The sequence below is a fragment of the Canis lupus genome, chromosome 15, assembly GCF_011100685.1.
Source record: "Canis lupus familiaris isolate Mischka breed German Shepherd chromosome 15, alternate assembly UU_Cfam_GSD_1.0, whole genome shotgun sequence".
NCBI lineage: Eukaryota > Metazoa > Chordata > Mammalia > Carnivora > Canidae > Canis > Canis lupus.
The window spans coordinates 14,788,631-14,812,765 of NC_049236.1; the positions used below are offsets into that span (position 1 = coordinate 14,788,631).

The 24,135-nt window shown below is 38.5% G+C and overlaps 1 protein-coding gene across 3 annotated transcripts in view; it reads left to right on the forward strand.

Moving 5' to 3' along the window:
* The window catches only part of GPBP1L1 (GC-rich promoter binding protein 1 like 1), a 61,555-nt gene that overhangs the window by 24,459 nt on the left and 12,961 nt on the right, over window positions 1-24,135 (forward strand). For all 3 annotated transcript variants that reach the window (XM_038558212.1, XM_038558211.1, XM_038558210.1), the window contains exons 2-5: window positions 4,105-5,134; window positions 5,725-5,839; window positions 9,553-9,682; window positions 10,666-10,952. In XM_038558212.1, the coding sequence (XP_038414140.1) occupies window positions 5,780-5,839; window positions 9,553-9,682; window positions 10,666-10,952 (477 nt within the window). In that variant the 5' untranslated portion in view covers window positions 4,105-5,134; window positions 5,725-5,779. The remainder of the gene's footprint in view (window positions 1-4,104; window positions 5,135-5,724; window positions 5,840-9,552; window positions 9,683-10,665; window positions 10,953-24,135) is intronic.

Here is a 24,135-nt window from a genome sequence, read left to right on the forward strand (position 1 = left end):
TTTTTAATGAGAAAAACCACATTTTAATTGATTCTGAATCAAAGGATGGATGAAACTAAAGCCAGATAGATTATTTAGTCCTATTCTGGGAGAATTCTTAAGACACTGATCTATATAACTCTTAACACACCTTATCTTTTTCTCTTTCCTCCCTCTAATATCAATTAGCCATCCATTCCAGAGGTTAACAACAACAAAAAAAAATGAGGTAGAGGCACCTGGCTGGATCAGTCAGAGCATTCTACTCTTGATCTTTGGGTCTTAAGTTTAAGAACACCCCACATTGGGTGTAGAGCTCACAAAACAAATATAAACAAACAACTGAGGCAGGCTGTAAGATGTTAAGGGACTTATCCAAGGTAACACATCTAATAAGCAGATCAGGCCTGGAACCAAGTCTTCTAAATTTGCTGCCTTCTGAATTACACTGTGGTTCTTATTCTCCAGTTGTAAAGTATGATTCCTAAAATTAGGAAACTCCTTATAGAGCAGGTGTACTAAATAAGGATGTTAATTAACAAGTATGGGATTTTTGCCTTTCTTTTTGCACTCCTCTAATTATTTGTCTGTGTTAGCTAAGTCTGACTTCCAGGCAAAACTGAAAGACATGAAAAATGAAACCATTTTGTGAAAAGAAAAAAAAAAAAACACATACTGAGGACCACTTGGGTAGCTCAGTGACTGAGGGTATGCCTTTGGCTCAGATCGTGATCCCGGGGTCTTGAGATTAAGTCCTGCATCAGGGTCCCCAGATGGATCCTGCTTCTCCCTCTGCCTCTCTCTCTGTGTGTCTCTCTGAATAAGTAAATCTTTAAAAAATGGATGAGATAGAGGATTGTTTATATTTAATATTGACTATTTCTGTTGACTTAACACTTTATTATACTTTTTAATTGTGGCAAAATATACTTAAGATTTACTATAGTAACCATTTTAAAGTATGCAACTTGGTGGCATTAAATATATTCACAGCGTTTTGCAGCAGTCACCATTATCCAGTTGCAGAGCTTTTCCATTATCCCAAACATAAACCTCATATTCATTAAGTAGTCACATTTCCTTCTCACCAGCCCCTGATAATCAGTAATCTGTTTTTGGTCTCTGGATTGGATATTTCATACAAATGGAATTATATAATATGTGCCATTTTGTGTATTTGGTATCTTTCATTTAGCATAATGTTTTCAAGGTTCATCCATGTGGTAACATGTATTAATACTTCATTCTTTTTTTTTTCTTTAAGATTTTATTTATTCATGAGAGAGAGAGAGAGAGGCAGGGACACAGGCAGAGGGAGAAACAGGCTCCATGCAGAGAGCCGGACCTGGGACTCGATCCCAGGTCTCCAGGAAGGTAGTGCTAAACCACTGAGCAACCTGGGCTGCCCTTCATTCCTTTTTATAGCTGAATAATATTCTATTATATGGATATATCACTTTTTTGTTTCTCTATTCACCTATTGATGGACATTTAGATTGTTTCTGCTTTGTGGCTATTATGAATAAAGCTGCTGTGAACATTGATTTACAAATTGTTGTGTAGACGTATATTTTCATTTCTCTTGGATATATACCTAAGAGTGCCAATATTAGGTCATATGGTAACTTCTATGTTTAACTTTTTGAAGAACCACAAATTGTTTTCAGCAGTTATACCATTTAATATTTCTACCAGCAATGTCAAATAAATAAAACCATTATTGGCATTTTGTTATGTATCTCTTTAGTCTTTTGCTTCCAGAACAGGAATTTCTTTTTTGTCCTCTTTCATCTTCGTTTATTTCTTCCCTTTTACTAAACACTCTGATTTGTTATCCATCTCCTCCTCACCACATATTATGCATATGTGTGCGTAGACCACATTCTGTTTTTTTTTCCATAGACCACGTTCTTATATAACTTTATATCCTAGGTATCCGTGCAGGCTGATAAGTAAGTAATTATGGAATATATGTCAGCTTTTAGAACTTTCACACCAGTAGCAGAGCATCGCCAATTAATATTTCCTCTGCGTTCACTGCCTCAACTGGAACTCTGCTAGAGATACTTGGAATTGAGAATTGACCAAAACGATGGTATATAAATGTCAGTTGGGAGACTAGAACATGCCTAGTTGGGTTTGAAAAGTAACTATATGGGCAGCCGGGGTGGCTCAGTGGTTCAGCACAACCTTCAGCCCACAGCGTGATCCTGGAGACCTGGGATCAAGTCTCACGTCGGGCTCCCTGCAAGGAGCCTGCTTCTGCCTCTGCCTATGTCTCTGCTTCTCTCTTTGTATCTCATGAGTAAATAAATGAAACCTTTAAAAAAGAAAAAAAAAAAAAAAAAAAAGAATACGTTACAGATGCAGTTAAAGCCACCCAAGACCTCTTTTTGATTCCTTTCGTTTCCCCACAAAGGTATTTACTGCCCCAAATTTGGTATTTCTGATTCCTGTGAACCTAAAACACTAGAGCAAGGCCATCAGTTTATTATATGAGATATATCCTCCAAATTAGACTTTACCAGTATAGACCAGAATTGCCTACAGATGCAAGCCTCCTCTTATATCAGAAACTTTCTAGCCCCTGGAAAAATGTTGGGAATTTGCCAAAGAAGTATTTGTGTCATCTCTTAACTGCATATCTTAAGTCAGAGCCTAAGAGCTTAAGCCTTTCAGTTGATAACTAGGTATCTGGAAAGGAAGGAATGCTATGACACATGATTTGTTTTTAAAAATCTAGCTGTGGTGAGGGATCCCTGGGTGGCTCAGCGGTTTGGTGCCTGCGTTTGGCCCAGGGCGTGATCCTGGAGTCCTAGGATTGAGTCCTGCATTGGGCTTCCGGCACGGAGCCTGCTTCTCCCTCTGCCTGTGTGTCTCTGTCTCTGTCTTGTCTCTGTCTATCATGAATAAATAAATAAATCTTTAAAAAAAAATCTAGCTGTAGTTACTATTAAATAGTTGATGACTGTGGTGATAAGCAAGTTCTGTGGCTTTGTGATTACTTAGAACAAGTTATGCACGTGTGTGAGAGAAAATGAAAATCTAACAGACTCATAATTTGTATTTCTGAATTATCTTTGATAGCTAATTATAGGTATGGTTATATAAAGCACACTCTAGGTGCATCTGGAAGCTCAGTGGTTTAAGCGTCTGCCTTCAGCTCAGGTCATGATCCCAGAGTCCCGGGTTTGAGCCCTGCATTAGGCTTTCCGCTGAGCAGGGAGCCTTCTTTCCTCCTCCCTCCTTGTGCTCTCTGTTGCTATCTCTGTGTCTGTGTGTGTCCCTCTCTCTCAAATAAATAAAATCTTAAAAAATAAACTGTTCGGTCAGCTTGGGTGGCTCAGCGGTTTAGCACCACCTTCATTCCAGGGCCTGATCTTGGAGACCCAGGATCGAGTCCCATGTTGGGCTCCCAGCGTGGAGCCTGCTTCTCCCTCTGCCTGTGTCTCTGCCCCGCCCCCCCCCCCCCCCCCGTGAATAAATTTAAAAAAATTAAAAAAAAAAACTGTTCAGGTGACTTTTCTAAAGTCCTTTAAAAATCCTCAAAAGAGAGGCACCTGGGTAGCTCAATTGGTTGAGCATCTGCCTTCAGTTCGGGTCATTTGAGCCCCAAATTGGGCTCCTTGCTGGGCAGGAAGCCTGCTTCTCTCTCCTTGCTGCTTCCCCTCCTTGTGCTCTCTGTCCAATAAATACACAAAAATCTTTTTTAAAAAGCCTTAAAAGGGCAGACCAGGGTGCTCAGCGGTTTAGCGCCTACCTTCAGCTCAGGGAGTGATCCTGGAGTCCCGGGATCAAGTCTCACGTTGGGCTCCCTGCGTGGAGCCTGCTTCTCCCTCTGCCTGTGTCTCTGCCTATCTCTCTCTCTCTCTCTGTGTGTCTCTCATGAATAAATAAAATCTTTAAAAAAAGAAAGCCTTAGAATTATAGTGAATTATGTTATTGCTATAGGTGGTGGCACATTAAAATAATGCCTAAATTGGATTTATTTTTTTCTAAATTGGATTTAAGTTTTGATTACTAGTACCTATTATTGATTGATCATATGTATCTTATTTTAGCAATTCTACGTAACAAGGAGTTTGCCTCTTGTGATATTGTGTTATTTTGCTTTTTCATTTATAGTGATAGATTCCTGTGGCCTTTCAAATGGTTGAATAATGATGGAAATGGATCCAAAATTATAAGTGACCACTCTACTGAAGCAGAAGATTATTTCTTCATATCACCTTCCAGTTCAGTTGTCTTTAGGAAGAAGCAGAACAAGTGAAAGAGAGAAAACTGAAGAGAAGAAAACCTCACTGAGGAACTGTTTTACTTCCTCCTTGACTGACTGCTCCTTAACTTCTTTCTTTCTACTTGTTTTAATTTTGCTGTGAATTTATAAATAGTGAAGACCAAAGAAATAGAAGATACATTTGGGAGCTTTATGTTACCAAGAAATTTGCCTTGAAAGCTGCTATTCTTTGGAGGAAAACATATATTCTGTCAGATTAAAAACAAACAAGATTTCTTTATGTCCTTAGATTTTGAAGAATAAAACAAATATAAATATCTGCACACATTTTAGCAGCTCTGTAGGAATAATGAGATACTTGTAAATTAAGGGCTTTGTTATGTGGATGTTTTGCCACAGGAATTGATTGCTCAGAAGATCTTTTTAGCTCTTTGATGTTATATTTTTGACCTGTTGCTTGGATGGCATTATTTGCCCACACATGAGTTCACTTGTTTTTTCAGCTATGACCTTGCCATGAACAGTGTTTGCACTCGATGTGCAAATGTCCATGTATTATCTGTTTAAGCAACAAAATAGTGCCATCACTCAAGGAAGTTGAATGAGGTGAACATAGACATAGCTCTTCCCCTTCCCCCCATTTTTTAAATGTAACAAATACTTTTTATATTCCCCTTCCCCTTCCCCTTTCCCCTTCCCCTTTTTGGAGACGTGTCAGGAACCTGGATAGTTTAAGATGAGCAATTGAGGGGACTTGAGAGAGTAATACATACAGAGCCTGGCTTCCTTGTGCTTTATCACAAGGCGTGCTGCTGGCCAGCCTATTTAAGCACCCTTTTAACAAGAGAACCTCGTGGGAAATCCAGCTGGCAGACTCAAGGAGTTCGGGATACAGGACCACAGAGGTTACACTCTGGGGTAAATATTCTCCTATGTCTAATTTTGGAAGAAGACTGTATGTTATGTATCGTGGAAAATAGCTGCTGTTTTCTGGTATATTTAATTTTGGAGAACTTGAGTGAGGTGATGTGGAGACACCAGTGGATCTCTTAGAAAAACTGATACTAGTTAGTATTTGAGGAAATTAATGGGAACTAAATGGAACAATTCTTGAGAATCTGTATCTTCCTTCTTTAGGAAGATATTTTCTGCTTTTGCCACAAGTTACCAGAGTACCTGAAGCAGATTAATCTCTTTTCATAAGTATCAGTAGTTTAAAGTAGGTGTTTATTCTTAATGTTCTTCTGTTAAAACTCAAGAATTCATTAGCTTTCATATAACCTTCCAGATCTGTGTCAAAGTTTTCTGATTATGTGTTTTTCATAGTCATTATTCATGGACTGTTGGTTTTGTTTAGAACCTCTTTGAGATATAGAGCCTGATAAGTAATCTTAGAGAGGCTTAGAGGGCAGGTCTTTCTGTAAAGAGGAGATCTTAGAGAAATCACAGATTCTACATTGATACCAGATACTTACAAATGTAAATGATTTGAGTTTTCCTATTTTCAGATCCTGGCCATGAGGTTGGATGCCTCACCTTGCTGAAAAGAGACACTGGACCTAAATGGCGCAGCATGACTTTGTTCCTGCTTGGCTAAATTTCTCAACACCACAGTCAGCTAAGGTACTATTCTTCATTCCTATAGTAACCTTCCAAATACCAGTTCTTTTTATCCCCAACTTATTAATGGCTTCTATTTTACAGTCTAGGTGTTCTTGTATATTCAGCTTTGCCTGTTTAAAATATATTTTCATAGACTTACTAATTTATTTTAACAGGATATAAACAATTAGGCAGTCTAAGTCATTGTGGGCCCTGCCACTGCCAAATGTCTTCCTCTCTTCTTTTTTTCATTGTTTGCTAAGCTTTTCTCATTATGTGGCACATTTAAGATTTCCTGGATTAACTGCACTACACTTTGGAACTAAAACATATCTGCTAATTTATTATTTAGGTAAAGAGGGGTAGAGGTAAAAGGGAAATAGTTTTTTTGAGAAATAGACCGTTAGGGTGAATGCAATTTGTCTATAGTAGTAAATAAGGAGGAAAGGGAGAGACTTTCACTACTACATGGATCTCATATAAAATCCTAGAAATTCTGATTTAGGGGCAATAATCTAATGATTTCAGATGTATGTTGTATTAGGAATAGACAAGTGACAACAACCAGTTCATATAGAGTGAAGCATCCTTAGTCACAGTACACAAAAGAACAACCTCAACTATTGATAAAGAAGACCTTTGGGAAGTTAATAAACTTAAGAATGCTCCCCATTGGGATCGCTGGGTGGCTCAGCGGTTTAGCGCCTGTCTTTGGCCCAGGGCGTGATCCTAGAGACCCGGAATCGAGTCCCACAACAGGCTCCCTGCATGGAGCCTGCTTCTCCCTCTGGCTGTGTCTCTGCCTCTCTCTCCCTCTCTCTGTGTTTCTCATGAATAAATAAGTAAAATCTTAAAAAAAAAAAATGCTCCCCGTTTTGCCAACTAATAGAGGAGGGACAAAATTGATGTGTAATTTTAAAAGGGGGGGTGCCTATCTTCCTTTTTTTTTTTTTTTTTTTTTCTTAAAGAACTTACTTATTTTAGAGAGCATAATCAGAGGGAAGGGTGTGTGTGTGACGGGGGAGAACACATCCTGACACAGGGCTTGATCCCAGAACCCTGAAATGATGACCTGAGCCAAAATCAAGAGTTGGACACTTAACTGGCTAAGTCACTCAGGCGCCCCTGTTTGTTTGTTTGTTTTCTTTTTTCAGAGAGAGTGCCTACTCTTGAAAATGGAGTGGAGGGGACAGAGGGAGAGGGAAAGAGAATCTCAAGCACAGGGCTTGATAATCACAACCCTGAGATCACCACCTGAGCTGAAATCAAGAGTCAGACACCCAACTGACTGACCTGGCCAGGCCCCTTTCCCTGTTTTTAAATGTGAATTTTGGGGCAGATGTTCCTAATCTATCTAGACCCACAATCTTTTGCTCTAAACTTAATTTTGAATTGCCCTTTTGAAATTCCCAAGATCTCATAATTGACATAATCTGACCCAAAGGTTGGGTGATCTTTTGAAATTTTTGAAAATTGAAATTCCCAAGATCTCATATTCCCAAGATCTCATAATTGACATAATCTGACCCAAAGGTTGGGGATGGTGAGCTGGGGGATTAGGTGTGGGATCCAGGAAAGCGTTTAAAAGTAGGTAGAGAGGGGGATCCCTAGGTGGCACAGCGGTTTAGTGCCTGCCTGCCTTTGGCCTGGGCGTGATCCTGGAGACCCGGGATCGAATCCCACGTCAGGCTCCCGGTGCATGGAGCCTGCTTCTCCCTCTGCCTGTGTGTCTGCCTCTCTCTCTCTCTCTGTGTGTGACTATCATAAATAAAAATTAAAAAAAAAAAAAAGTAGAGAGGGACGCCTGGGTGGCTCAGCGATTTAGCATCTGCCTTCGGCGCAGGGTGTAATCCTGGGATTGAGTTCCATATCAGGCTCCCTGCGTAGAGCTTGTTTCTTTCTCCCTCTGCCTATGTCTCTGCCTCTCTCTCTATGTCTCTCATGAATAAATAAAATAAAATCTTTAAAAAATAAAAGTAGGGGCAGCCCGGGTGGCTCAGTGGTTTGGCGCCACCTTCAGCCCAGGGCCTGATCCTGGGGACCTGGGATCGAGTCCCGAGTCGGGCTTCCTGCGTGGAGCCTGCTTCTCCCTCCGCCTGTGTCTCTGCCTCTCTCTCTCTCTCTGTGTCTCCCATGAATAAATCTTTAAAATAATAATAATATAAAAGTATGTAGAGGGCACCTGGGTGACTCACTTGGTTAAGTGTCTGCCCTTGGCTCAGGTCATGATCCCAGAGTCCTGAGATCAAGCCCCACCTCGGTTTCCCTGCTCAGCAGGGAGCCTGCTTCTCCAACTCTCCTCCCTGCTTATTCTCTGTCACTACCTCTGTCTCTTGTCTCTGTCTCTCTCAAATAAATAAATAAATATTTTTGAAGAATGAAAGTATGTAGATCTTATTATCTGCGAAGAATAATCTAGCACAGTGAAGTAAGTAAAAAGAATTGGGAAATGAAATTTCACTGTTTACAGTAAAGCTGCAGTAAACAAAGTTGTGCGGTGTTGGGATAAGGATAGACATAAAGTAATGGAAGAGAATAGAGAATTCAAAAATAGTCCTATACATACAGTCCGTTGATTTTTGACTAAAGTGCCAAGGTAATTTAATGCAAAGTGATTTAGCATTTAGTAATTTAGATTTAGTCTTTTTAGGAAATGGTTCTAGAACTGTGTATATCTATCTATCTATCTATCTATCTATCTATCTATCTATCTATCTATCTATCTGGAGGGGAGTGAGAACCTTGACCTTAATCTTCTATCACACACACAAAAATTAACCTGAAGTGGATCATAACCGAAGTTAAAGAGCTAAAAACTATAAAACCAAGGAAATAGATGTAAAGATAACTTTGCCCCAACCTGTAGTTTTCTTCTATGCCTTTGTCAAATTTTGCCTTTGTCAACCTGTAGTTTTCCTCTATGCCTCTATGCCTTTGTCCATGTTTTTCAGTTTTTTAGACTTTGACCTCTCATTTGAAACTATAGAATGTTCTAGAATAAATTATTTGGAATAGGGAGGGACATGAGAGTTCATCTATAACCGTGTTTCTCAATCTGCCACCTTTACATTGTATAACCTTAAAGACTTACTTTCCCTGACCTCTTTCCTCATGTGTAAATGAGTAAAATGAGGATGCCAAATTATAGTACTGTTATGAATATAAAATTAATGTTTAGAAGTAAGTGTTATGAAACTATAAAAACCATGTCGTTGTTAAAGTTGTTAATGGCCTACCAAGTTGGGGTGGTATTTAAACCATTTCTTTCTCCCCAATTCCAAAATAATTTACAGAAATAATTAAGCTATTTAGAATTTTTTTAAGCAAACATCTTGCTTTTCCTTTCCTATTATAAGGTTAACATAATATCTTTAAGTGTAAAGTTTGAGGGCTTATTTATGGATATCAATAGGGTTTTTTTTTTTTCCACCTTCTTTTGCAAATAATTGAAGTAGCTGCCTTTTCTCCCTTTTTGGGATACAGTAAATGAGTTAATGAGTGAATGTGTAACTTATGTCTATGACCATACCACCCTGACAATGCCCAATCTTGTTTGAATATGTAACCTAGGACTTCTCTAACTTAGGGGCCTATAGTACCCTTATTATGGCCGATATGCTCATAATGGGGGTTTCTTCCACTATTATTACTTGTTTTCTGAAAGGCTGATGCAAAACATAAGATACTGAGATTGATATCTTCTTAATCTGTTTCTCTGTACTTTACCATCTTAGTCACCTACAGCCACCTTCGAAAAACACGGAGAGCACCTACCCCGAGGAGACCGTAGATTTGGAGTAAGCCGCCGTCGACATAATTCTTCTGATGGCTTTTTTAACAATGGACCTCTACGTACCACAGGAGGTGAGCCATGCCCAACTTCCATGACTGTATTTAAGCTAGACGGAAAAAAAAATAAGCTAGACGAGCCCACATTGGGGGTGCATGTCCATAATCTTGATATGATGGTTTGTTTTTTGTTGTTTTTTTTTTTTTAAGATTTTATTTATTTATTCCTTTTTCTTTTTAAAGATTTATTTATTTATTTATGATAGACATAGAGAGAGAGAGGCGCAGAGACACAGAAGGAGGGAGAAACAGACTCGATGCCGGGAGCCCGATGTGGGAATGGATCCCGGGACTCCAGGATCGCGCCCTGGGCCAAAGGCAGGCGCCAAACTGCTGAGCCACCCAGGGATCCCTATTTATTTATTCTTGAGAGAGAGGCGGGGGGAGAGGAAGAGACACAGCCAGAGGGAGAAGCAGGCTCCATGCAGGGACCCCGACGTGGGACTCGATCCCGGGTCTCCAGGATCACACCCTGGGCCGAAGGCGGCACCAAACCACTGAGCCACCTGGGCTGCCCGACATGATGTTTTTTAAACATGTTTCTCAGGCAGTCCGGGTGGTTCAGTGGTTTAGCGCCGCCTTCGGCCCAGGGTGTGATCCTGGAGACCCGGGATCGAGTCCCACGTCGGGCTCCCTGCATGGAGCCTGCTTCTCCCTCTGGCTGTGTCTCTGCCTCTCTCTACCCACCCCCCACCCCCCGTGTCTCTCATGAATGAATAAATAAAATCTTTAAAAAAAAAAAAAGTTTCTCAATTTGATCTTCCAGTTGTCATTATTCAGTTACGTTGGCTTTCTAACATTCTTGTGTTCTCATGTGTCATTTTTTTCAGTTGAAGATTTAATGTAGAAATTATATTTTTTAGGAAAGATAATTTCTTGATTTCTTTTTTGTGGACTTAATCTTTTATTTTAAAAGGTCCCCTGAAGAGCTTTTGGTAGTATTATTAATCAGATCAGGAAGCAGAAATCTAATGTGTTATTTCTCCTTACTATTCTAGATTCCTGGCACCAGCCCTCCCTGTTCCGCCACGATTCAGTGGATTCTGGTGTCTCTAAAGGAGCTTATGCTGGAATCACAGGGAACCTCTCTGGTTGGCATGGCTCTTCCCGAGGTCATGATGGCATGAACCAGCGTAGTGGGGGTGGCACAGGCAACCATCGCCACTGGAATGGCAGCTTCCACTCCCGGAAAGGCTGTGCCTTTCAAGAAAAGCCACCTACAGAGATTAGGGAAGAAAAGAAAGAAGACAAGGTGGAAAAATTACAGTTTGAAGAGGAAGACTTTGTAAGTATGAAGGTTTAGATGTATGATTAAAACCTAACAAATAATGCTGTAAATAGAAGACTGTTAATAATGAGAAGATTGAAGAAATTACTAAAAAGAAAGTCCCTAAGTTTAGATTTTTACTGTGTTTAGAGGGAAGGAGTTGATTAGTAGGAAGATAGTGATGAAAATTCCTCTGTAACTTTTAGCAAATCTTGTTTTTCATCTTTATGCCTTTGAAACTTAAAAATTCTTAATTCCCTTTGAGTTTTGTAAGGTCAGCATTCAAAATTTGATACTCAAATTATGTATAAAGATGTAGTCTTGCATGTTGAATTGTCTTTCTCCAACTATCCTAAGTTTTTTCTTTTATATAAAATAATTGTGATGTTACAAATATGCAATTGTAAGTATTTAAGCTGTTGCCTGTATATACAGTAAAACTTTGCTGTTGTATGTTGAATTATATGCCTTTTGGCTTCTTAGCCTGAAGAAGAGTTTTCAGTGCACCTTAAAAAAGTTTACTATATTTTATTAACAAAACATATCCAAATTATTTTAATATGTGATTGGTATCTTTAAATCATTAGTGAGGTAACTGACGTTATTTTTTGTACTAGGTCTTCAAGATCTTTGTGTATTCTATACTTGTTTGTAGCATGATCTCAGTATAAATCGCGTACTTTCTGAGTGCCTAACAACTACATTTAGCTGGTGGCTACCATATTGAACAAAACAGCTCTAGTTATTTTTAGGTAGCACATTAAATTAGCCAATCACTTCCGTGACAGTCAATTTAATAAATTAATAAAGCCAACTGAATAAGAGTCAAATTTAGGTGTCAGCTCCTCTTCTCATATAGCAAATGTTCTGGGCTTCTTTAAATGTTATTTTTTAATGTGAATTCTTAACCCCCAGGCACCTATTCTTCAAAACTTTATTTGTGGAAAGGTTTATACTGCCCCGACCTTGAATATTTGTACAGAATGTTCTAAGTATCCAGTGGTCCAGAACTTACTATAACACCAAATTATAACTTTCAATATTTCAATTATTTCAGTTATTCAATAAACTTAGCATTTAAGAAAGACCAATGGGTATAATTAACAAAATCTCTGTTGCTCATTACACTTTGGGAACTTGGTTAAAATCTTTGATCAGACCAGCAACAACAAAAAGTTTAATTGTATTCCTGTGAGTTTCTTTTTGTATTTTATTCCACATAAGTAAATTAACCCACTGTAACTATAATTTATATGACATGAATGTTTATCTAAAAGTATACCTTACATTGTGACCAGAGCCAGATGAGCATATGGTAAAGTCTATTAGGATCTCTTTATTAAAAGTTTTGGTTTCTTACATGCTTTGGTTTAAAAAAAAAAAAAAAAGATTATAGCAAACTAGAAGTCGTGGAGTAAAGTGGAAGTTGCTTGAGTATTTAAGAGCACCTTTTTGAATAGGTTTTGTACTACTAATTGGCAGAGTTTGATAAGAAGGCTCAGTATCAGTTCTGTGGCATTTCCAGTGGGAAATAAATAACAGAAAGAAAAATATTAAAGTAGCACAATCGATGCCTGCTAAGTGATTTAAGTGGAAGTTAGCTGTCAGTCAAACCTGAACCAGGTCAATAAGGGCAAATTAATACTACATTTATGTTTTAAAATATCTGAAATGTACATAAAAGTCTGGAGAAAAATAGTCAAGTATGCACATCACCAAATGAAAGCTTCCCTAATCCTACTCTCTTCACTTCCTTCCCAGAGGTAATCTTGATTTCAGTGCTTTATCATGTTTTTTATAAACTTCTACTACATATATGTATCCATAAGTAATATATATCATTTTCCTTGATTTTTATGTTTATAAAGATAGTATTGTAGTTCTCTGGTATTTGCTTAAAATTGTTTTGAGATTTATCTGCATTGATACATACAGCTCTAGATCAGTGGTTCTCAGCCAGGAGCACATTTTACAATGTGTGCCCGGCACATTTGGCAATATCTATGCAAATTTTGGTTGTCACAACTGGAGATAGTGCAATTTATATCTAGTATGTAGAGATTAGGGGTGTTGCTAAACATGGTGCAATGCACAGGACAACACCTGGTGAACTCTAGAATTACCTAGCCCCAAATGGCAGTAGTACCATGGTTGGAAAATGTTGCTTTAAATCTTTTTCACTATTATATAATATTTTGTTGTGTGAGTATACTGGATTTATTTATCCATTTTCCTGTTGACAGACATTTAGCTTGTAAAAGATCGTGGTTTAGAGGACAAATCTAAAGGATTGGAACCTGAGGTATTGTAACTAGAGAAGAAAGAGTCAAAAATAAGATTTCTATTTAAAGCAGATTGATGAATATAAGTTATTTGAAAAGGAAAAACAGCATAAGTGGAGGGAGAAGATAACAATTTCTTCGTACAAAAAATATGGATGAGATCTAGAGATGTGCACATGGAAGTAAAGATGATAGTTGATGATGGTGAATGGATAAGAATCACCCAAGGAGAGTGATCTATTCAGAGGGAACCTAGAATATGTGGAAATAGCAATAAGGAACTAACTGGTTGAAGAAGAAAGGGGTTTGTCAAGAAAGAGTAGTTAACCAAAAATGGCAAAATCTAGGTATGTAGACATGTTTACAGTGATTTTTCTGTATGTTTTTCTATACTGTACATTGTATAATTAGAAAGTCATTTTTTGTTTTAAAATGGTATTTGACTTAACAGTCTCAGTTATCTTGGACAAGTTAAATAATTTTCCCTGCATTGTCACATAGACAGTAATGTCTACATAGATAGTAAGGATCTTGATCTCAGGATCATGAGTTTGAGCCCCACATTGGGCATAGAGCTTACTTTTTAGAAATTCAGTTGTATTTTTATGTGCTAGCAGTAAACAATTGGAAAATGAAGTTTTATAAAATGCTTTTGTAAAGCAAAAAAAAAAATTTTAAAACTGTGTGGGAATAAAATGGGAATAAATTTAACGAAAGATATGAAAGACTTCTATACTGATTCACAAAATATTGCCAAGAGAAATTAAAGAAGATGTGTATAAAAGAGATATATCATTGTGAATGTGAGGCTTTGAATTAGACGACTCAACATGTTTAGGACATCAGTTCTACAGATTCTGCACAGCACCACCAAGCATGGGTTCTTACAGAAATGGACTAAGTTATTCTAAAATTTTCATTGACTAGAAAGACTCTGGAATACCCAAAGTGATTTTTTTTTTTAAGATTTATTTATTTATTCAGAGAGAGAGAAAGGCAGAAACACAGGCAGAGGGAGAAGCAGGCTCCATGCAGGAAGCCCGATGTGGGACTCGATCCCGGGTCTCCAGGATCACACCCCAGGCTGCAGGAGGCGCCAAACCGCTGCGCCACCAGGGCTGCCCCCCCCCAAAGTGATCTTGAAAAAGAACAGAGTTGGAGGACTTCTACTACCTAACTTCACTTAGTACAAAGCTATAATAAGATAATGTTATGTTATTATAAGGATAGACCAATAGTGAAGCAGAATAGCTCAGAAATAAACTTACAGGGATCCCTGGGTGGCGCAGCGGTTTAGCGCCTGCCTTTGGCCCAGGGCGCGATCCTGGAGACCCGGGATCAAATCCCACGTCGGGCTCCAGGTGCATGAAGCCTGCTTCTCCCTCTGCCTATGTCTCTGCCTCCCTCTCTCTCTCTCTCTCTCTCTCTCTCTCTGTGGGACTATCATAAATAAATAAATAATTTAAAAAAAGGAAATAAACATATTTATATAGTCATTTGATTTTCTTTAAAGAATTTTTTTTAAGATTTTTATTTATTCATGAGGGACACAGAGAGAGGGGCAGAGACAGAGGCAGAGGGAGAAGCAGGCTCCATGCAGGGAGCCTGATGTGGGACTCAATCCCAGGACTCCAGGTTCACACCCTGAGCCAAAGGCAGACTTCCAACCGCTTAGCCACCCAGGTGTCCCAGTCATTTGATTTTCAACAAAGATACTAAAGCAGACCAATAGAGAAGAAAATGTATTTTTAACAAATGGTCCTAGAATAATTTGTGTGTGTGTGTGTGTGTGTGATGAATAAGTAAAATCTTTAAAAAAAGAAAATATTTATAAAGCGTATGTATGAAAAGGGACTTGCATCTGCAATATAAATAACTCCTTGAATTCAATAATAAAAAAAGCAACTCAGTATATATTTTTCTTTCCTTTTTTTTTTTTTTGTTTTTTTGTTTTTGGAGAGACCGTGTGATTTGGGGGAGTGCAGAGGGAGAACGAGAGAGAATCTTTTTTTTTTTTTTTAAGATTTTATTTATTTATTCATGAGAGAGAGAGAGGCAGAGACATAGGCAGCGGGAGAAGCAGGCTCCATGCAGGGAGCCTGACATGGGACTCCATCCCAGGTCTCCAGGATCACGCCCTGGGCCGAAGGCGGTGCTAAACCGCTAAGCCACGCGGGCTGCCCCTGAGAGAAAGAATCTTTTTTTTTTTTTTTTTTTTTAAGATTTTATTTATTTATTCATGAGAGACACAAAGAGAGAGAGAGGCAGAGGGGAAAGCAGGCTCCATTCAGGAAGCCTGATGTGGGACTCGATCCCAGGTCTCCAGGATCACACCCTGGGCTGCAGGCGGTGCTAAACCGCTGCGCCACCCAGGAATCCCTGAGAGAAAGAATCTTAAGCAGGCTCCACACCCAGCGCTAAGCTGACACAACTTGGGGCTGGATCTTAGAATCCTGTATTCATGACCGGAGCTAAAATCGAGGCAGACAGTTAACCAGTGGTGCCACTCAGGTGCCCCTCTTTCTTTTTTTTTTTTTTTTTTTTACATTTATTTATTTAGAAGTGTCTGGGTGGCACAGTCAATTGAGTGTGGGACTCTGTTTCCAGCTTGGGTTGTGATCTCAGGGTTGTGAGATTGAGCCCCACATTGGACTCTGTGCTGAATGAGAAATCGGCTTTGAACTGTCTCTCCCTCTCCCTCTGGGCACCCTCCCCGACCCCGGGGCTCACACACTTGCACTTTCTTCTAAAAAAAATAAAACTTAAAGTTTATTTAAGTCATTTCTACCCACTGCCGGACTCAAACACAACCCTGAGATTGAGTCGCATGCTCTTCTGACTGAGCCAGCCACGTACCCTGACAACTCAATATTTTTAAAAATGAGCAAAATGTGAACAGATTCTTCACAATGGAAGATACACAAATGACCAACAGTCACGTGAAAAAAAAAATGGTCTGTTTCATTAGTCACAAGGGAAATGTGGAAATTGGAATTAAGATTATGAGATACTGATACCCACTTACCAAAATGGCTAAAATTTGTAAGTCTGAAAACACTAAATTTGGTGACATTTTCAAGCATTTGGAACTTTCTTTTTTTTTTTTTTTTAATTTATTTATTTATTTATTTATGATAGTCACACACACACAGAGAGAGAGAGAGAGGCAGAGACACAGGCAGAGGGAGAAGCAGGCTCCATGCACCGGGAGCCCAACGTGGGATTCAATCCCGGGTCTCCAAGATCCCGCCCTGAGCCAAAGGCAGGCGCTAAACCGCTGCGCCACCCAGGGATCCCCATTTGGAACTTTCATACGTTGTAGGAGCATGAGGTAGTACAACTGTTTTGGGGAAAGGTTTGGCAAATTTTTATAAAACTAAACATAAACTTATTCTATGATCCAGCACTTCTAGATATTTACTCAAGAGAAAGTAAGGTATATGTGCATTTATTATAATTTTATTCATAAAAGCTCCAAACTGTAATCAGTTTAAATGTCTTTTGACACAAGAATAGAAAATTTGTGGTATAATCATGTAATGGACTACATATATTCATTAATAAAGAGTGACTAAAAGAAAGTGACTAATATAAGTTTCAGTGAAGCCTTACACAAGATGGTGCATACTCTCTGATTCTGTTGATGTGCTATTCTAGAATAGGCAAATAATCTTTGGTTGGAAAGATAGAGCAGTGGTTGCCTGTAGTGAGTGGGAATTGACTGGGATAGGGCATGAGGGAATCTTCTGGTTGCAGGAGGTAATTTTTATTTTTGGAGAGGTTGAGGAGTTACAAGCATTTTTCAAAACTCCTAGAATGATATACTTAGTATATGTGCATATCCTTTTATGTAAATTTTATTAAAAAATAGATTATCACCAGTCATGGGGGAAATAGATATAATAAACCTCCTGATGTAATGCACTGAGGATGCAACCTCACCTCTGTAAATTCTTTCTAGGAATGCATATCCTGAATCTAACCGTGAGAAAAATATCACACAAACTCAATTTGAAGTTTCTACTAAAGAATTACTAAAGATTCTACAAAAGAACTAGCCTCTGCCCTTTAAAAATGTTGTCCTGAGAGAAAAAATTGCAGATAAAGGAAAACTAAAGAAATAAGATAACTGGGATGCCTGGGTGGCTCAGTGGTTGAACATGTGCCTTTGGTTCAGGGCGTGATCCCAGGTCCTGTGGTCAAGTCCCACATCAGGCTCATCTCGGAGAGCCTGCTTCTCCCTCTGCCTTTGTCTCTTTCTCTCTCTGTATCTCTCGTGAATTAATAAAATCTTAGGAAAAAAAAAAGGGAAATAATTAAAGGAAGCATGTGAGAGGCACCTGGCTGGCTCAGTGAGTGGGACTATTGACCTCCGGATTGTGATGAGGTCAAGCCCCACGTTGGCCTTGAGCCTACTCAGAAAAACAACAACAACAAACGTGATCCTTTGGAGACTGGATGGGAGAAAACAGTGTACATCTTTAAAATTTTGTTTTACCATTAAAGTAATCAATGTTATAGTTTGAATAAGTGTTATAGATTAGACTGTAGCATTTATTGTAGTATTGCATAATTTTTATAATCGCACTGTGTTCATGTGTTTTTAAAGAAATACATAATTAAGGATTTAAGGGTAAATGGCATCAAGTCCTTCAACTTGCAGATGGTTCAGGAAACAATAACATTTAGAGAGAATGTTGGAGCAAGTGGTGTAAAATGTTGACGAGAATCTAGACATCTGTGCAGGATGCACAGAATGTGTTTATTTTTGCAACTTTATTGTAAGGATGAAATTATTTCAAAATAATAAGAAAGAACAGAGAGAGAGGTACCTGGGTGCCTCCTTGGTTAAGCTTCCGACTCTTGATTTCAGCCCAGGTCTTGATCCTCAGGGTCGTGAGTTTAAGCCCTGTGTTGGGCTCTGTCATTTTTTAAAAGTTGTTTAAAAATAAATAAATAACGCAGAGAGCATGGTATTGAACAACAACAACAACAAAAGTTCATGGAAGTTATCTACAGCAAAATAAAGTGAGGTGTCATTACAGAGACAAACCACCAAAAACTATAATACCTGGGTAGTGATAGCATTTGTGCAGGAGAAATGGAAGGAAGCAACAGAACATCTGGCAACCCCAAAAGAACCACCAGTTGCTTCTAGATAGTTTAGAGGGTATGTTTGAGAACAGCTAGAAATTAGGAGTGGTTTTACCAAACTAGTCAGTATAGAAGTTCTGGAATGAGGTATGGTCTGTCTGGATCAATCGAGAGAGTAACCATAGAATAGTTTGAAGAGGGAAAGTACAGGATTAGGGTAATGAGTTGGTTAGTAATAAAGAGAACACTGAAGAATTTGGAAGTAGCCAATATAAAAAGACAACCATTAACCCTAGGGCTAAGAGAGAGTGCCCAAGGAAGAGTCTTCCTCTTCCCCCATCCCTACCAGACCTTGTTAGAAAGGGCTTAGTTGTGGCTCACTGAATGACAGAAGAGTTGTTGAAGTGCTTCTCCTAGGAACATACTGAAAATCCTGGCCCCTTGAGGTCTTGGTAAAGTTGTTCACATGTCCCTGCTACCAAAACCAGTCAAGTCAAAGTTCACTCACACTTTAGAACCTGGCTTAGCAGGAACTGGGTGCTGCAGGAGCCTGCTGACTAAGCACACTGGAATAAAAAGAAAATCTTTCTCTTGGTCTCTGCTGACAAAAAGTTAACCTGCCAGCTAGCAAAGGAAAAAAATGTAAGTGCCTGGACACATTTACACAGAGTGAGCAGAAAGGATGACTTTGGACTAAGAAGCGAGAAGTTGATAAATAGCACTGAGTACTACCATTGTTTGTATTAACCAGCCAATATTCCCTTCTAGAATGTAAACTATCAGAAATAGAATCCAGATTGAGCTGCAGAGATGGAAACAAAGAGAACGTTTAGATAAAAGGAAAGAAGGTAGGGATGACAGCCAGGACATGAAAGAAACTAAGGCACCATATTTTTGAATACTATAAAAATAACAGAAGAGAGAGCTCTAAAGCTTGATGTTAGAAAAGCTATCTTGATCCACATTCACAAAAACTGAATGTAAATGAACACAAAGGATCAAAAGAATAAGGAACAGAATAGCATCCTTACAGACAGTGCAAAGTATACCTGTACAGCATTTCCAAAAAACATAACCATTTTAAAATTTACTGTTACTACAATATTACTTAAAATATTTTAAAATTTAAATGATCCTAAGAGAATGGCATAAGGACAGTCTAAACCAGAAAAACTCAAGGTGCTAGAAATCAGGAAATAATTTGAAATTTGAGAAAAATGGAGGCTAAAGAACACAAGAGAATAGTCCATGTTTTTCAAGAATTAGAAGAGGACAGAAATTTCATGTTTTTTTTTTTTTTTTACAACTTTTTTTTAAAGATTTTGTTTATTACAGTATTTGGGGGAGTAGCAGTGGGAGAGAAAGAATAAGACTCTACTGAGTGCAGAGCCCGGTATAGGGCTCGATCCCATGATCCTGAGACCATGATCTGAGCCAAAATCAAGAGTTGGACACTTAACTGGCTAAGCCACCTAGGCCCCCCAGAAGAAAATTTTCAAGTGAGGGAGAAACAGATTAAAAGTTAGAATTGGGGCAGCCCGGGTGGCTTGGTGGTTTAGCGCTGCCTTCGGCCGAGGGTGTAATCCTGGGGTCCTAGGATCGAGTCCCTTGTTGGGCTCCCTGCATGGAGCCTGCTTCTCCCTCTGCCTGTGTCTCTGCCTCTCTCTGTGTCTCTCTCATGAATAAATAAATGAAAAATATTTTAAAAAGGGGGGGGTTTAAAAAGAATAAAAGTTAGACTTGAGGGGGCACAGTCAGTTAAGTGACTGACTTGGTTTCATCTTGGGGTTGTAGGATCAAGCCCAAGTGGGGCTCCACACTCAGGAATCTGCTTGATATTCTCCCTCTCCCTCTGCCCCTCTCCACTCCTTGTGTATGTGCACGTTCTCTCTCTCCTCCCTCTCAAGTCTTTTTTAAAAAAAGCTAGAATTGAGGAGCTCATGACTCTGTCTCAGTCTTGAGCTCAAGCCCCACACTGGGGGTAGAGTTTACTTAATAAAAAATGTTATAATGCATCATTGTTTTTAAAATAATAATAAAAGTTAGAATTGAGAAATGATACATAGTTGGCCAAAAAAGAAAGATTATATATATATAAGATATATATATAGAAAAGATTATATATATATATAAGATATATAATATCCTATACACACAGAAAAAACAGCTTTTTAAAGGCTAAAAATTATAATTCAAGATAGCTTTCTGAAATACAGTAAGATTTGAAGCTATGAATTGAAAGGATATAGCTAGAACAGCCAGTACCTACATAGGCTTATAAAATGCTAGGCTCAAGTGAAAAAGAAAACTATCCTTTGAGCATCAAGTCCAAGTAACTTATAGGAGAAAGAAAATCAGACTTTGACAAAGTTTTATAACAGAAGTCAATGGAATAAGAATTACAGTACTCAAAATGTTAGCCAACAATTTATACTCTTAGCACACTAATCTTCAGTTATAAAAGTCACAAATACACTTGGGTGACTCAGTCTATTGAACTGACGACTCTTGATTTTGTCTCAGGTCATGATCTCGGTACTGTGCGATCAAGCACCCCATCTGGCTCCATGCTCAGCAGAGAGTCAGCTTGAGATTCTCTCCCTTTCCCCCTTCCCCGACTCATGCTTTCTCTGTAAAAATGAGTAAATAAATCTTTAAAAAAATAATAAAAGTCACAAAAAGCCGTGAGAATTTGGAATATTGTTCCCAAGACTTTTTCCTGAGGCAAGTGTTAGACAACAAGCCTCAGACAAGGAAACTAACCAGAAAAATAAAAGGGTGGAAAATAATATTTGATTAATTGTAGAACTAAATAAGAGTTAAAAGACTTTAGCATGTAATAGCTATGGACTCAGTCTAGAAAAAGCATAACTTTATAATGGGAGAATGGGGAGAGCCTATACAAACTACCATTTTATTAGTCATATTGGTAGCGTAATGTTGATATCGTTACTCTGATACTGTTGTGTGCAGTACAGGATGGAATGATTGAATATAATATTCCATACCTTGAGAATCAGGATTCTTGGCATAGAAGAAAGGAAGTATAGATAGATGTTTGGTAAAAACTCAAGTTTCTCAGTATATATTAGAAATATCAATAAGAGGTCATGATATATTTTATCTTTGAAAATGTATGTATGGGGATGCTCCAGTGGTTGAGCGTCTGCCTTTGGCCCAGGGCATGATCCTGGAATCCTGGGATCAAGTCCCACATCAGGCTCCCTGCGTGGAGCCTGCTTCTCCCTCTGCTTGTGTCTCTCTCTCTCATAAATAAATAAAATCTTTTTTGAAAAATGGAAATGCATATATGTAGATTCTGTCCAGTGAAAAGACCTAAAAACTGACCAGCCCCTTAGCAGTTAGCATTGTTAGTGCCCAGACCGTAGTCTTGAAATACCATTTCTGGACAGGATATTTGTAAGATAAGCTTGGGATATTTTGTCATACTACATAGCAAAGAAGTAATTAAAAACTACTAGAGTTGTATCAAAAGAATTCAGAAGGGACACCTGGGTGGCTCAGCAGTTGAGCATCTGCCTTCAACTCGGCATGATCCTGGGATTCCGGGATCCCGGGATTCAGGGATTGAGTCCCACATCAGGCTCGCTGCAGGGAACCTGCTTCTCCCTCTGCATATGTCTCTGCCTCTCTGTGTGTCTCTCATGAATAAATAAATAAAATCTTTTTAAAAAAGTAAAAGGATTCAGAAGCCAAATTGAAGAGGTTCCCACTGGCCAAATACAAATATTTCATACATCAGTTAAAGATACTGATTAAATTTGTGAGTTCACAGTGATACCTCACCTTAGAAACAAGCACGTAGTCTACCTATCCCTCTGGATTGAACCACTAAGTCACCAAATAGATGAGAGGAGGTTCCTTATGGAAGGATACTAGCTAATAAAGAAGGAATGACAAAACTGGAAGATCATCATTTTGCAGCTTGTAGTGAGTTTTAGTTTTAGGCCATGAGCATCTATGTCTGCCAACATCACAAAAAGAAGCATAATCAGACACTATGTGTCTCCTAATGGAAGAACCCAAAACTAGTAAGAAGCTGCCTTGCAAAAATAAAGATGTGTGTAGAAGGGTTCTATAGTCTTGAACCAACTACCAGTTTATAGGGAATACAGAGGGGTAAGATTTTTTTAAGTAACCTGTAGGTTAAGAGAATTAATAGATGTTTTTTGGAGACAAAACTCATTTTGAGGGATATGACCTCGGGTGGTAAAAGAAAGCAAAGAAGTGATCACTATAGGTGAGGTAATGGTTATTTTTAGAGGCGAGGTAGGTTTGTTTTGATTTTTGTTGGTTTTTTATTTGTTTTTTTGAATGAAGCTTATAAAATGTTTCTGGTTTGGCTGGTAATATTCTGTTGCTTAAACTGAGTGACCCGAGTGGTGATTACAAGAACTTTTGCCCATTTGTTTTCTGCATTTTTTTTTTTTGTATCTGTGTTACATTTTACTATTTTAAAAAATCAGTGGAAAGAAAAGATACCATATAAATAGGGGCAGTATCTCTGAATACCCTAAATAGAATGTGACTAAGAACACAAGCAAATTAAAATAGGAAAATACAGCTTTTATCCATGGGACTCCTGCTACCTATGTTTTCCATCCAGAAGAGTGTATTTATCTGTCCTTCATATTTTGTCACTAATTTGTCCATTTAAATATGAGTTGGTTGTTCAGTATGTATGTATCTGTGCTTGTTCTGTGCTTGTGGTGCTCACCTTGATGTATTGTACACACCTGGGGCTCCATCCCTGGAGAATTTTTTATTCAGAAGCCCCATAGTGGAGTCTGGGCATCTTTCTGTTTGTTTAATGTTCTGTGTGTAATCGTACTGAAAAGCTATTTTCCTACTCTATTACACATTATAAAGTTTGGGCATGGACACCAGTATCATACTCACACCTCCTGTACAGTTCGTTAAGTCCAGTTTATTGCTCTTAACTTTTCCATCCTTTCCCTCATCTCTTTCTCTATTCCTGTTACATTCATTACTATCCTGAACTATGGAATTGGTCTCCTCTAATGGTCTCCTAGTTGATGTTTAAACCTCTCAAACACATCCTTCAAGCTGCTACTGGACTGTTGTAAACTAAATGACTATGGATTATATTAACTGCATGAAAGATGGATCTTCAATATCTACAGAATAAAATTTAGTCTTCCTGAAAAATCTGGCTCTTGCCTATTTTGCCAGACCTCTCTTTCACCACAGAAAGGAAGGTCCCTTCCTTCCCTAGTACTAATCATTCTAAACTATTTGCAGATCTCTGAATATTTTTCATACTTTCCTGTCTGGGTATTCATTGAGCAATATGATCCTGGAATCACTTTTCCAGCTTTGGAATTCATCTTTTAAGGATTCTTCTTAGTCCATCAAACCTCTAATGAAACCTTTTCTGATAGCACTTCTTTCACATGGAATTGGCTATTCCTTCTTCCCTAATAATAAATTTTTATCATAGACCCTGTAACCTTTTACTGTGCTTATTTGTCTACAAGTGTATATCTTTGTAGTGGGGACTGTGACTCTTGCGGGCACAGAGGCTCTTCTTAACGGTCTTAATTGCCTTTGTATTCCTAGCACAGTCCCAGCCTGGCACGTGGTCTGCTTCTGCCATAAAGCAGTCTTAGAAAAACTACACATACTACACATTTCCCTGACCAGATTGTCCTTAAATCTGAGAAAAGTGATCTACATTCTTGTCCGTTCAGTTTTCTGTGCCTCCTTATTTGACGTGCATATCCTATCAGAAGATGAGAACTTGCACATTTAGTCTGTTTATTTAAAAAAATTTTTTTTAATCC